Consider the following 16243-nt stretch of genomic DNA (forward strand, 5'->3'; position numbering starts at 1 on the left):
AACATTTTCTTAATGATTGTATGTCTTGAGTCAAGTGATATATAACTGAAATTAGTTTCCGAAAATTCTAACTGTAAAAAAATGTGATTATTAATTTTCTCACGATTGTAAAATAATTTCGTTGGCGATAAATCGCTGAATAATTTTTATAGTAACCAAAAAATGAATTAAAAGTTAACGTATAGCTTCGTAAATGTAGTTGCAATATGTAAAAAAATACACTCCTTACGATGAAGTAAGGAATGTATTAAGTGGTATGTATTGAGAGTAATTATCTTTATCTAAATTATATCGTTATCATTTAGATAATAATATTATTGAACCACAACTAAGCTGACTGTTCTTGATAACTTTTCCCATTTTAGTGGGAATTTTTTTTCTTCATGCATTTAGTTGGAAATAGTAAGAAATTTTTAGCTTTACCATATTACTTTTGAATAAATAGATTTGATTTTCGATGATTGAAATTATTTTGACTACCACGAAATCATTTTAGCAAATACATAAGACCTGAGATTTTACCACATTGCATGCGAGCAACTTTAACAAAAAAAAATGTATTACAGCTGTTGCAGATTAAAATTGTTTTAAAAAAATGGTAGGCAAGATTTCATAAAAGTTAACTTCTCGCTATAGTTACAACTTCAATTTTAAATGAAGTACTTATTACATGTTCAAGGAATAATTTATGTTTATGGTAATCATGAATGGATAATTTTTTTGGAAAACAGAGCTGAATCGAAGTAGTTTTGCAACCACTTTTTAAACTTTTATATGGATCTCAGAAACTTTAAAAGCATATTTTTACGTAGCACGCATGCTATGTGTTAACAATGAAGATTTTAAATGCTCAAGAAATCAAATTAAGCTTAACCTAATTTTTATTTCTCTGTAAATATTCTCTATAACTAGGTCAGTATCTACGAATTAAATAAATTTTTCACTGTAAAAGAAGAACATCGGTTTTAAGAAAGTAATTTTAACCCAGGAAAAATGTCTTAGGCTTAACATATTTTCACACTTGAATCGAAAAGAAAGTTTTTGGGGAAAAAAGTTGAATTTAACGAAGAAGCAATTTTCGAAGTCAGAAACAATCCTAAATAATATTAAAACTTTCAAATAGAGCTTCTGATTTTGTATTAATTACGAAAATGTACGATTGTCATAGTAACGAGTATTTTTTAACAGAAAGTTTTTCATTTCATTTAAGTCTGCTTATGGAAAATAAAAGTACTCACCTGAACTGATGCAGGTACATCAGCACTTTCTATTTGAGATGAAGAGGCTAAGATGCTCCCAAAATCACTGTATACATCAGTATCGAACCCTAACAAATTTTATTAATTAATTATTATAGTAAAGGTAGATTATGTCTGAGAAATTTTGAAAAATTTATTTTTACTTATTTCAATTTAATGATAAAATAGTCGTAAAAATTTAACTCAGGGTTCATAAAAATGAGAAACAGACGGAATAGTCAGCGCTGTAACAAATTTTAAATTTCTCAAAATATCATTTTTCATATTCGCCAATGTAATAACCACTATAACCTTCATCTGTTTCACTTGAATAAATTAATAGTGTTGATTAACATGTTGTAGCTAATGACGGCTATGGCCGTATAAAGTATGGCAATATATAGGCTAAAAACGATAATAGTCGTCTTCAGAATGCCTATTGTCTCCAACAAAAATCTTTTTCAAAAGATATATTAATTACTATTCTTTTTTTAAACTAATTCCTATTGATGAAATCAAATGCGTTGGAAAGAAAGTATCTTAAAAATAAGCTCAAAAATCTTTAAAAATCATTGAATTTGGAAAAAAGGTCATGAAAATTTTCGTGACCTGTAGACACCGTGTTTCTTCAAATTTTAATTGATAAAAAGAAATGAACATCATTTTTACGAAGAGCACTAATGCATTTATTTGATAATTATTCGGCAACATACTGAAAATGATAACATATTCCAAATTACTTATCAATTATTATTTTGTTTGGGAAGAAAAAAAAATGTCGTGATGACCAAACGACGTTCACAGCAGTCGAGAGACAAATTATGGTATTTTCCACTTTCAAACATACGATTGACGCTTAATTTCACATGACAGTCTTAAACAATTTTTAAAATTGCGTTTCTGATTGCTGTGCAGCACCTATCAAGTTCACTGTAAAAAGTGTGCGACAGCGTGTTATATAATGTCCTCTCAAAACACCGTTTTTCACACTCGCAGGTTAGATGACTTCCTGAATCTTCAAATAATTCGTTCGAATGTGTTAGCACATTGCTGACCTGTCACCAGTGAACTCGTGTTTTCGTGGCCAAGCGTCGGTGACCGGTCACGAGTCATAGCAATCATATTAACAGTGATCTCGTGGTGACTATTTTAAAAAGTGGGTGTAATTTTCCTTGCTTTTCAAGTTTTACTATTTAATTCTCTACTAATTTATTATAGCTGTACGAAACCCGATATATTTGCAAAACACGTAGTGTACCATTATACGTAGGTGATTGTTATACTTTTTATCATACGAAAAAGAAATATTAAGAATTGAATAATAAAGAAAAATTTTTAAAGTTTATTTGTATTCATTTGCTTCCACATCCGTTCCATAGAAAAGTTGCCGGTCAGCAATGTGTTAATTGCGTATGTGTACATCAAAAAGTGCTATGTTCCCTCTATAACTTTTTCAAACCACTGTAAGCTTTTAAAATTGAAGGTACTAGAAATGAAATGGTGGTCCAGGTGGTCCCCTAATGCTTAAAATTATAGAAGCGAAGAGTACTTACGGCCTTTCGCTTGGAAAAGTATCGAAAAAACAATTACATTCCAGTGAGAGGAATTCTCTGTACAATTCATGTGATGAGTACCGCTCTAAAATACAAAAGTAATGTGTCTAAGAAATGTATAAAACAAAAATGTTTTGAAAACATTCATTACATGCATAAGAGGAAAAATAAAGTCATGTGCCATGTTCGCAGCTACACAAAAAGTATTGAAATTCTGCCAGGTATGCATAATAGTTCGGAACATATGTATGATGTACACGGAACATGCACATGTTTGCTTAGGCACTAGCCTAATCAAGCAGAAATCTTTCTAGAAGATACAATTTGAGTGAATAATTTCCACTTTTACACAATTTGAGTGAATAATTTCTACTTTTGAAGAAAAAACTGTTTTATGCTAGGAAACAAAATTATTGACAAGCAATAATTGGGGTTGGTGAGCGGAAGCTAACAGGGGACTCCCTAGCATTTTAAAAGAAGCGTCCACGGTGTAAATGTGGGATCAAAACATTAAAATACAAAATTGTAAACTTGTTATTCTTTAACAAATTCATACTCTTACAATTCCGTAAAAAATAATGTCAACTCTTTTTTATTGAACTTCCGAATGATATAAATTTCTAACACATTCTCAAAAACTTTAGTTTTACTTTGAAAAGAACTTTGAAACGTATTCACTAAAGCTGCTGTGTTAGTGGGATATATGATATATACATATATAAAAAGAGTTGCGATGGCTTAATGGTTAGGGCACAGACCTATCATTGTGAAGAAGTGGGTTTTGATCTCCAGTAGCGGCTTGAAGCACACCAAACGTCAAATAGATAGGTACTAGCTTGTTTTGGAAAGTAAAGGCGGCCTGAGCGCAGTGCTGACCACATTGCTATAATCATGCCATTAGTCACGAAATTGTGGAGCCTTAACCCCCTGGTCCTCATCGGTCTGTTGCGGGACTGTAACTGTATACATAAAAGAATTAAATGCATAAAACTATTAGTACAAAGAAAAGTTATTAATTATTTACCTGTTCCAAATCTGTAGCTGCTTTCATGAGAGCATCAAAAGCTTCTTGCGCAGTGTTGCATTTTAGGTAAGGAAACTCGTAGTTGTCAATAATCTTTTTGACATTTTTAGCATTCCGATCGTAAAAGAATAAATCCTGAAATAATGAAATATTCTATACATTTTTATTTTGACTAAAAAAATAAATTTCAATAAAAAAAAACAATAGCAATTTTGCAAATACTAACTCGTACATAGAGATTTGTGGTAAAGGTGTGGTCCAAGAATAAAGCTTCGCTTTCATAGGATTCTAGAGTCTCCCGTAATGGTGATATCCTAATTGGAGACATTTGCTCGGGATTCTACATTCCTGGGATTTCAGAATGATCCGTGGTTGTAATTTCTGAAGTTGGGACATTTATCCAGAACTTAACATTAGGACTGTAGAGTATCCCGTTGTGGTGATATTTGAATTTGGGATATTTGCTCGGAATTCTACATTCCTAGGACTCTAGAATGTCTGCAGTCGAGTATTTTGATAAATAAATAAAAATTTAAAAAATAAGAACTTAATAATTTACTCTGAATTCACTAACTTACTCTTTTCGATACTTTAAATTTTAAATTACCGATAGAGATGAAACAGAGTTTGAAATGAAAAGTTTCTCCGGTGGTATAGATTGACTTAAGTTGAAGATAGTCAATCTCACGTTTAATCATGTGTGCAAGACTAAGACTGCTAACTTTCTTCATTCTGTTGAAGAAAAAAAAATTCCTACGATAGAAAAGTGTGTATTTTAATGCACGATTCTCTAATTAATTTGATCAAATGTTATTTTCCATACCACTACGTGTAAATGATATGTAATCTCATATATTAAAAGCCACTTTGTTCCAATTCTCTCGAGGTATGCTACACGTATCCACTGACGTTCTTTTGACATTACTCAGTGTGGCGTCACTACCACTGCGATTACAGAGATGCCAACTTGCTCCGCTTTGTAAATTAGTGTTTTCTAGTGGTAGCGAAATTCAAGTTACTTTTAGTTTAGTATTTTTCCTTTTATGAAATTTTTTACCACTAAATATCAAAAATTATAAGTATCATATAAAATGCAACGTTAAAGCATCAATCAACTGGTTACTCTATTGAAAACTAGGCATAACTGTCCGTTTCTAACGAATTTTACTATATAATTTGCTATCATATTATTAAAACTATTCCAGAAAGCGGAGCAATTGGCATCCCTGCGATTATTAACCCCTTGGGGACGGGTGATTCATAAAAGCATTCGTACAAAATCAGGATGTAAATAAATAAAAAACGGTAACTTAAATGTAGTCGTTGCTAATTTAGCAGACTTACTTTGCTTTTACTTTAATTATTGTTAGTTTATTCACAGATATAATCAATGTTAGTTCAAAGTATAACTAAATAATTTTATTTTGAATTAAAGTAATGGTGAATTAAATAAATCAAACAATTATAGCCCCGCCTACAAATAAACTGCTAAAGAACTACTTTGGTTACCAGTTTTATCTTTTTACCCTAATTGATACGGTTTTATGCTGGCACGTATTTGTGACAGTCGGCACGAAAGGGTTAAACAACTATTCACTAGTATATAAGACATGCTAACTTGATTCAATCTTGAGTTACCTTTAGGTAGATGAAAGTTGGCATTGTGTAATGGTCTTTTCCCCAAATTAGCTTCAAACTGGCCAGACATGTATTTGGAATCTCATAGATTAAGTGAGCTCTTTATTTTACATATTTAAGTATTTTCATTACTTTATCTTACTACCTCCATGTTAAATTCCATATGGTTAATTGGCCGATTACAACCTCAGGCATCCAGATAATAAATCTATATTTTCTCTCTGTCTTTTAAAATATTGACAGAAATTAACCGAAATTCAAAAAGCTGTAGTTTTTATTGTCTGCCATTCTAAACAATATTTTTCGAAAAGCGTCGTAGTATGTGCGTGGTAACGAATTACAAAAAGCACAAGCGATGCGGATCGTATCGGACATAATTTAAGTAAACACAATATCCTGCCTCAATATTTTTACCCTATAATAAGATATTGGTAAATAACGCCAAAAGTAAGCGGGGAAAATATGACAGATTCTACAGAAATAGTTAGAATGAAAAAAATAATTAAAAAAAAGGGAAAGATAATCCGTTCTTAGAAGGAAAATAAATCTACTTGAAATGACTGAGAAAATATTTTATCTTCCGCAGTATAAGTTTTTTTTTAAAACAGATTTTAGATAATTTTGTATCAATGATTTAAAATGCAATTAGATTTGTAAAATGGTTGAAACTGATTGCGAAATCAGTTTTACTCAATAATTGCAGAACTCTTGTTAGTTCGGAAAAAATACTTAAATGGTAGTAAACTGCTCATTAAAGCCAGTTAAAATTCTTCTGATTTAACAACCACTTAAATTTAAATACTTAACCTTTCCTGGACGGGCGAATCAGAAATGTATTCGTACTGAATCAGGATAGTAAAAAAATAAAAAGCGGTAGCTGAAGTTTGGGCATGGCTAATTTGACAGACTTATTTTTGCTTTTACTTTGTATCTAACATATCCTATACTAGTCTTGTCTTGTCCTGATTTGAGAGCTGGGCACCTGGGACACGCAGAGTCCCCCCTATTCCATCCATCATGTATTATTCTTTTTTGAATTGGCTCTTTGTGGTCAGCGGTCTATGTGGTAGCTGTTAACAGGATTCAAGCACCTTACTTGAGTAAATTTAAATAATGAAAATTAAAAGAAGCAGGCTTAGGGGATAGAGCGTTCGCCTTCCAATGCGGTGAACCGGGTTCGAATCCCAGTCGATACGAATTCCACATCCGTCTTGCACCGACCACAGTGCTGACGGGAAATATCCTCAGTGGTAGATGGATCATGGGTTTGAGTTCCCTAGCCATGAGGCTAACCGTGGGATGTTGTCGTGGTCTTCCTCTCCATGTAACGCAAATGCGGGTTAGCTTCATCAAAAAGTCCTCCACGAAGGCAAATTTCTCCCAATACTTGATCCAGGAGTTCCCTTGTCTTCTGGATTGGGTTCAAAATTACAAGGTTACGGAGTTGAACATTAGTAGCCGTAAACCCGTAAAATTGGGTCAGCTGTTCAATGGCGGTTATAAAGTAAAAAAACTATGCGTGGCTTTTAATGTAGATTGATAGTCAATGCAGGGAAATCCTATCCCAGTGTGTTAAAAATGTAACTATACAATTTTAATTCTAATTAAGCAGCGATGAAATAAAGCAAACTATCATTACCACACCTACAAATAAACTGCTATAAAAATAGTTTAACTACCAGTTTTACCTTTTTACCGTGATTATCAACACCCTGAGAATGCATATATGATTCACTCGTCTCAAAGAGGTTAAATGTTAGATTTCTACTTATACATTTGAGTTTAAGATTTACTACAATAATCATGAAAGTTTCTTAACACATTGCATGCGAGAAACTTATCCAAAAAATAGATTACAGCTGTTATAGCTTAAAGTTTTAAAAAAGTGGTTTGTATGATTTCATAAAAGTTGGAACAAATTTGTTACTATAGCTACAACTTCAATTTAAAAAAATTACGAAGAGTGATTATAGAACTGATTACATATGTACTAAATAATTTATGTTTGTGGTAATCACGAATGAATAATTTCTTTTGAAACGAAGCACTTTTGCTACCACTTTCGTGGATGGCAGAAATGTCTAAAAAGTATTCCTACGTGACCCGCTTGCAACGACAAAGAGAAACATCACAGCCGGAGTACCACAGGGCAGCATTCTGGGACCGATATTATACATATTATACAATTATGATTTTCCTATAAACAAAGCCGATTATAACAGCATAACAGCCTATTACACAGACGATACCGGTATTATTATTAAATCCAGAAACCCAAATCATGCTCTTCAAAAACTACAAGACCATATAGACGAAATAGAAGACTGGTGCTTAAAATGGAAAACTGCAGTAAATGCTGGAAAATCACAAATATTAATTATACAAAAAAGAAGAATTAAAATACTTCCACAACTTCAACCAAAAATGTTCAACATACCAATACCAATAGTTAAAAAAGCAAATTATCTTGGCCTTATAATTAATGGCAAACTCACCTGGAATGATCACATCAAAAGCACAATAGATAAAGCAAATGCAGCAATAATAGCCATACAACCATTAATATATAATCAGAATATGTCACTTAAACTAAAGAAGCTACTATATACAGCAATGATCCGCCCAATACTTACCTATGCCTCACCTGCCTGGACAACGATACCTCAACATCTACTGAAGAAATTAAACCAATGCCAAAACAAGATCCTTAGAAAAATAACCTGTGCAAGATGGTTTATCCGGAATACCAATATACATGCAGACCTCAAAATACCAACTCTATCACAGCATATATACAAGCTAAACGCAGATTTTTTCGATAAAGCCATAGAATGTAAAACAGCAAATTTTAATGAAATCTTTAAGTTTGAAAATTATATCAAAGATAAAAACTACAGACCAATAGCTGCACATTTCACCTCCGACGCCTCATATCATAACTATCAAAACAAATAATTTCATCAACCTTTCTGAAAATAACGTTTACTCATGCTGATACAATTCTGAACAACTCCAAAATCAAACAAACACAGTTTAGAGCAAGCTGCTCAATTTATTTTTGATTCCTTTTTAGTTATTCAAGCAAAGAGCTTGAAACATTCATAAAAGCAACTCCATTGCCTGCTTACCTCATTGCTCAACCAAAACTGTTCAAAAATTCCAGATGAATGGGATAGGGGCCGCTTCGCGCCCCAGGTGCCCAATAAAACCTAAACACTAGGACTAGGACGCTTGCAACGTGTTGCAAGTTGATTTCATAACAGGAATATTGATACCACTTTATTTAATTCCTCAAACCATTAGGAACCCAAAACTAAAATGCAAAGTGCTAGAATATTAGTGCTTATAGAGTAATTTGATATTTTCAAGTGTTAACTAATACTCTTTAGATTTGAAATGTCGCAACTATCGAATTTTATAATCTATTAGATCATACAGGAGTTGAGCAAAAATATAGAAACACTTCTTTGCTAACTCTATTTAAAAAAAAAATTACCAGCAAATGTTTTTGGGGACTTTACCGGGAAAAACTGTTCGCACAATTTAAAAAATCATGATTCTTTTTAACCATATAAAGTTCGGATCGAGCAAAATGAGTAGAGGAAGTTAATAACTTAATTTTTAGCTCTAAAACCTTCAAATTTGAAATTACGCTACAGGATTACGATATTTACTTGGAATTGTCTTAAAATTTATAGCGGTATTAAAACTAGCAAGAGGTTATTTATTATCTTCCTCTCCTCATTTTGGTTGACCTGAATCTTGCATGGGTAAAAAATACAGCATTTCTAAAAGCTACAAGCATAATCTTTCAAACTGTGTCATTAGTTTTGCCCACGTAAAACCTTCAAAAACACTTGCTGCTAATAAAAATTTAAAAAAATTCATAGAATTAGTATAGAAGCTCCTCCATACATTTGTTTAACCACTGTATACGATACTATTACTCTAAGGAATCCGATACTGGTAAATCGGAATTAGTTTTTTTTTAAAAAGCAGTATCTAATAGAGCCACTAAAAGAGATTCCAATGGTGGACATTCTGTCTGGGGCAAGTACTGTTAACTGAGAGCTGCGTGATATATGTTGAAAACTGTTTTAACACGTTTTTAAACGTGAACAAAAATTGAAAAATAATGAGGAAATTGCAGCATTAGTAACTTTAATTTGTACCACTTTATATGCAGCCTTGCCAACTACTACGCTTTTTATGAAATATTTAATAGAGTGATAGACATTTAAAAACTAAAGTTTTCAGAATTTTTGGTAATTTAACTAAAATTTTAAGAGCCACGTCAGACGTCGAACAAAGTGGTTTTGCATATGAACTTCGTAATCATTTCTATGTAGTGGAAAATAAGTTTTAGTGAATGGAAAATGATAGATTAAAACATTAACTAAGCAACCACTGGAATAATTTTTTACAAAAGGCGTAGAAAGTTGGCAGCCCTGTATATGATTGCAATCTTTGCATCTTTATAAAAGAAATCTTCGACAATTTTAATAAATTTAATGCTACCTTTATAAATTTTAGGTCACTCCAAATAGTTGCCTTGGGTGAATCAGGCATTCTCTCTTTGGCAACTTCGTTAATTTCTGGTTCATCCAGAAGACGTCCAAATAAGCTGATGCTGAATCCTTTTGAAAACAATGTATCATGACCATGACGACAAATCAACTGAAATAGATAAAATATAAGTACATTCCACTGGATCTACACTTAAATTTTTTGCTAATTAGCGAGGAAAAGTAAAAATCTACGAAGCATTAAAATATGATAGCTAATAAAACAACAGCAGTTAAAAACAAATATTAGTTAGTTAACCTTCAAATTTCTAATAATCTTTAAGTGTGATATTTTGAATTTCGATAGCCTTTATGTTTTTCCTCGCTTTTATGTTTTTTACATAAATATTAGTTTGAAATCTTTAAATGCTATTTCGGCAACTCTCTGGTATAACCAAATGACAGAAAAAACTAAAGAAGGAAATAACGTAACTGGATTTAAGTAAAAAAATAAAACTTTTAAAAAGCCTCGTTTTTGAAACAGACTAAGAAAAAAAAAATTTTTTCCCGTCAATCTTACAACCGAAAAATGTGAAGCACATCACTTCCTAAAAACGTCGAAAATACGATCCATTCGTGTTTCGGGTTGTTTATTACAAAAGTGATGCTTCTTACGTTTTTTATTTTAGATCTGACAAAAAATATTTAAAAAAATTCTCGTTTTTAGTCAACTTGAAAAACTTTCAAAGTTTTTATTTTATTATTACCAGCGGGTGACCGAGCTCCGCTCGGAGAAAACAGGTATCGAAGCTAACTCGAAGATTTAAATTTTCAATTGTGATTTATCAAAACAATACATGCCTTAAGAAAATTTGTGAAACCATTGGTGAAAAGATAACCGGTTAAAGTGCACCATTGTAAACTATCTAAACAAAGTTTGGAAAGGGAACTATTCTATACAAAGGTAAAGTTTGAAAAGTCATAGGAAATAAAATGTAATTGATAACAAAAAATTATACAATTAAAGAAATGGTACAAAGTGAGCAGTGTAAAGATTGAAGTGTGTTGAAGTTCAATATTTTTGACAAATTTATTTAGAAAAACCAAACATACATATATACATACATAAGAAACATATTATAAACCTATAACAGCATAAACATTAATCATCGATTGCGAAGTCTTCCATGTTGTCCAGGTAGTTTGTTGTCGGAGAGGCAGGTGCGGCTGGTGAGTTTCTCTTGTTCAGGACTTCCTTCCATACGACGTTTCGGGTGTGGGTTGGATTCTCAGGAGGCAGCAGGACCTTCAACGCACTTTGACGCTTGACTCTTGAAAACGCGACGTAGAGCATTCCGTGCACGAAGACCGTCGTGAGGAGAAGCACGCCGACGAATTCGAATGTTTGGCCTTGTGACTTGTGTATCGTAATGGCGAATGCTGGAGTAACTGGGAATTGGTGCCGTTGCATAGTTGCGCCAAGCTGTGATTTGCTCGAGTCGAGCGTGATCCTTGGAGGGTGTACTTGTCGGCCTGCGTGTTCACCGGTGATGATCTTAGCCTTGATGATGTTGTTGCAAAGTTCGATGACAATCAATCGTGTTCCGTTGCACATTCCTTCAGAGACGTCCAAGTTTCGGAGAAGCATGATGATGGCGTTCTTCTTGAGCTTCAGATTGTGTGGAGGCAAGTCGGCGATGTTGATCGAGTTCAGGAATTCAGGCGCGAATTGAATTCCCCCTTCATGTTGATCCTTTACCGAGTCGAAACTTGTGTATGTCTTCTCTTCGCCTGGGAGCATAGCGATAATCTGCTCGTTGATCTTGTCCTTATCGTCGTTCAATGGTGCAAGAATAGCGCGATTCTTCATTGCTTCGTAGTTCCCACTTCTGAGGCATGGTCCGAAGATTTCATCGATAGTTGTTAGCCGTATAGATAGTTGGAAGCCTTGTTCTGGTCGCTGATATGGTTGAGAAGAGCCATTCCTTCATAAGCGCCATCCGCTGTTGTAACGTAGAAGCGTGCGACAAATTCAGGGTGAAGTACGGCAACTTTGACGGTCGGGTAAGCTTGTTCGGCGTAATGGAGAAGCATTCTGACAATGACGGTATTTGCGGGTAGAATTGAGTTGATCGCTTGTTGTTCCAAAATTCCGGCTCCTTGAAGAATTTCATGTAGAGGTGCGTTCTGCATGTTGAAAATGTAGCTTGAAATCTGATGAATGTTGAAATGTCGGACTTTGTTGACGGTGATTTTAACACAAAAGTTAAACTTTTCTCCACTTTGATAAATGTAAACTAATGCGAACCTTGCAATTAAATTATTAATTCCTTCGTATATTATTGGTTTAAGTTGTCGAAAATTAATATTTCAATTGTAAGGTTCGCATTAGCATACATTTATAAGAGTGGAGAAAAGTATCTGTAGCCATTATGGCGAACTAATAAAGTTTGAAAATATCCTATCTGTAACTCCGAACTGCTCGACCGTAGCGCTTCAAAACCGGCGCCAATCGATTCCTCGTGGCCAAAAACCCCAGACCCCCAAGTTTACCGGAGTTCATTAATTCTGGGGCGATTTTCGACTTGGCAACCATTCCTCGTATTATAGTATAAGATTATTATAGTTCATATTAAAACAAGGTCAAAATATCAACTAACTGTAAAACGACAATAAACATTGCTTTTCCCATTTATGGAACAATTTTAACTTGACATCAGGAATTTTCAGGATGCGGTTAATTTTTTCTTGTCTGGCCTGTTGGTTTGAGTTGGTCCTTCAGACATACTGGTGCCAAAGACTCACAAAAAGGCCAAAATTTAGATTGGCCATAAATTCCAATTGACAATTTTTAAAAAAAAGCAGAATATGTTCCGCTGTTAGCGTTCAAAAAACGGTTGAAACTTCTTTTCTACTCTCGCACCCAGTTTCATTTTAGTTGTGAACACACTAACTTGTCCAAATTTGAATTGACCATGAACTCTTATTGTCAATAGTATGGCAATGCATGCTATACGCAGCTTTCAAAAAACGATTGAAACTTCAATTCTCATTCGACACTTAGTTTCACTTCAGTTTTAAACATTCTAACTGGTCAAAATTTGGATTGATCATGAACTCTTTTTGGCGATAGTACAGCGATAAATTCTGTTTAGAAGCTAAAAATAATTGAAACTTCAATTCTCATTCGGCACTTAGTTTCACTTCAGTTTTAAACATTCTAACTGGTCAAAATTTGGATTGATCATGAACTCTTTTTGGCGATAGTACAGCGATAAATTCTCTTTCAAAAGCTAAAAATAATTGAAACTTGCATAGTTACCAAGCATGAAACTCAGTTGATATTTGAGTGTTCTAACTAGCTAGAAAATTTTTTTTAAATATTTATTTGAAGATTTTTCTCTAACTGATTTGAGCTAAGTAAAGTTAAGGAAAACTAAGGATGGTACGAGACAAAAATTCAAAAATAAGAGTTTTATATATTTGGCATCTTTAGTTACATAATGCAAAAAAAAAATTTCTCAAAAATACATTTTGTTTTACGAGTTTTTTGAGATTCTACTTTAGCGTTCATAGCATTAGCAATAGAAGGAGAAAACTGCCGTGTCAAAGAAAAATCAACGTAAGTTACTAAAAATTCGAAATTGTAAATATCTATATGTTTGATGGCATCTTCATATAATAAACTACATAGTGCAAAAATAAAAGAAAAAAAATCAATATTAAATTTTGTTTTATCAGTTTTCTGAAATTCTAATTTAGCATTTATAGCATCATTTAATGAAAGAAAATTAATGTTAAGCCACTTTTTTCTCTGAATCAATCTTGAAGTACTTATGCTGTTTTTTTCAATTCCAAGGCAGAATTGTCTTATTCTGAGACTTAAATGTTATAGTTATTAGAAAAAAGAATATAAAAGTATTATTACCTCTGGAATAGACATCATCACCTGGTAGTAAAAAGTTTTTAAAGCTGACGGGTAATACATGCTTTTAGCAAACGGGTCCACTTCTCCCTTCTCATAAGCATGTTTCTAAAATACAAATGGTTCATAAAGAATTTCTATCTCTGAATAACACTGTGAAAGAATAGTTAATGTCACTATTTCTGCGAATTTTATCACTATTAAAAAATTATTTAATTCTGGTTTTTGAAATCAGGTGATTTTTCAAGAACAAGAGGGCCCTAAGAGTTCGAGTGAGAGTTTCAGAAATAGATGGGCAGCTATTGATTTGTGAATTTTCCACAAAGAGTATCTAAGTTTGAATATAATCCTTTACTCCTTAATAATTTTTAATAAAGCGCATCATAAATTACACGAGGAAACAAATTTTCTGTTGCATTTATACAAATACTTGTTCGGGTATGGGATTTCAAGTCCAAAATTATTTTTACTCCTAAAGCTACAGATTTTTTTTTTTTTAAATGACATATTTAGTAATTTTTTTGTCGAAATGTAGAAGTTTTAAAACGTTATGTATAACAAGGGGTTGCGTAAATATTGCGACAAACTTCTAGGGGAGTCATTAAAATAACCAGGATAAAAATTGCACACAAACTTATGCCATCGTAGGTAACTAGGGGCGCTTTCCTATTATGACCTGTTTAGAAACACACGGGGAAAAAACAGTTCATAATAGGGAAACGCAACTAGCGGTATATGGGGACATTTCCGGAGGCTAGATTCTACGCAATTTTAGTACTAATGATTCGTGCTAATTCCTCTAGAAAATATAGTCGCAATATTTATTCAACCCCCTGCTACATATAGCGTTTTTAAACCTGTTCATTTCGAGAGAAAATCAACTAAAAATGTCATTTAAAAAAAAATTCTGTAACTATATCTAGGAAATAGAGAAACCGATTGCTGTGCTAGAGTATCTAAGATTAGTTTAAAAAAATCTTTTGCAACGAAAAATAAAAATATGAAGCTGTCCTCTAGTGTAATTTATCTGTCAACACAATCAATGAAAAACCATTCGACGGAATGATGACCTATCATTTATTAATAAACATTATTAATAACAATATCATTTTCTGTATTTATTTATTGTTAAATTTTGTTAGAGATAAACTTGTCATTTCACGTTTTTTTCCCCTTTTAAAAAAAAATTTATATTTCTCTCTATTTGGTATAATTTTTTGAGATCTCTCAAGCGCAGAAGTAGCGAACTATCAGCAAAGTCTGTTTTTAAAATATTTCAAAAATAAGTAAATAAATAAAATGTACTTACGGAAAGTGCTGCCATAAAAAATTTGCAAATAAATTCGGCACCTAAGGGAGACGTAGCACCAGGCATAACTTCTCTGAAAAACAAATTAAATGCATAAATCTATTTCTAGAAACCAATTTTCTTTATTATAAGCATTAAAACTCCAATGTAAATTGGTTTATTTTTTTCAATGATACTTTCCATGACATCAAACGAAGAAAGTTTCTCAAAAGTGAAAAAATTTCATTTCTTATTAAAAGACTTATTTAAAAATATTTGCAGGTAATATTTTCAGAATACTCAATTCTTTCAAATTGTAAGCATTTTAAGGTAATGTTGGAGAAAATTTTTCATTATTGAATTTATTCTTTTACTATTCGAAAAATTCCCTCCTCGAATGTCGAAAAATTTCCTTCGAAAAAGTGAAGTTCACTAACTCAATGGTGCTTAACCAAAAAATACTTATAAACACGAACAATTTTTCGTAACTTAAATTTACGCAGCTTAAGAGTTTATCCATTTTTGGAAAAATGTGTTCATTCTATTAACACTTATTATAAAAATATTACAAACCACTAGAAGCGTGAAACTCCTCACAAGGTTTGACATGTTTCAGCAACCACTGTTCAGGTATAGTGTTGAAATACACTGCTGTTCAAAATTTAACGAATATGCATATTTCGTTGCATTTTTTTAAAAAAAAAACAACTGAGCGAAATCTAAAACTATTGCTTCGAAACAAAGATGTAAATCTTGTGTCTTGAATACGTAAGCTTATAAGTGAGTGGGGACGGAGCTAGTAGATGAATAGATTTTATAATAGCACGGCAAAATCTGCATTTGGTTCACTTGAACATCTTCCTGAATTTCTATTTTTTTTTCTTTTTGCAGCAACCTGCACAGATTCTTTAAATTTAATTTTAAACAAAATAGAGTAACCTTCAAAGATAAGATGATGAAATAAGGTGCAGCTAACTGTTGTAAAATTTGCATGCCTATCTCAAATCCAGATTTATAGAGAATTCAATAAAACTTCCACTGTCAATGAAATTTATGAAAACAGTTTCAGGAT

The 16243-nt window shown here is 32.5% G+C and overlaps 1 protein-coding gene across 2 annotated transcripts in view; it reads right to left on the minus strand.

The window, feature by feature from the left end:
- The window catches only part of LOC107439954 (uncharacterized), a 91249-nt gene that overhangs the window by 20073 nt on the left and 54933 nt on the right, over positions 1-16243 (minus strand). For both annotated transcript variants that reach the window (XM_087149840.1, XM_087149841.1), the window contains exons 23-28: positions 15193-15265; positions 13887-13991; positions 9972-10130; positions 3816-3950; positions 2792-2876; positions 1239-1327 (exon numbers count right to left, since the gene is read on the minus strand). In XM_087149840.1, coding sequence (XP_087005966.1) covers positions 1239-1327; positions 2792-2876; positions 3816-3950; positions 9972-10130; positions 13887-13991; positions 15193-15265 — 646 coding nt within the window. The remainder of the gene's footprint in view (positions 1-1238; positions 1328-2791; positions 2877-3815; positions 3951-9971; positions 10131-13886; positions 13992-15192; positions 15266-16243) is intronic.

Source organism: Parasteatoda tepidariorum, chromosome 8 (genome assembly GCF_982258835.1).
Source record: "Parasteatoda tepidariorum strain Cologne lab strain chromosome 8, Ptep-v5.0, whole genome shotgun sequence".
Lineage (NCBI taxonomy): Eukaryota > Metazoa > Arthropoda > Arachnida > Araneae > Theridiidae > Parasteatoda > Parasteatoda tepidariorum.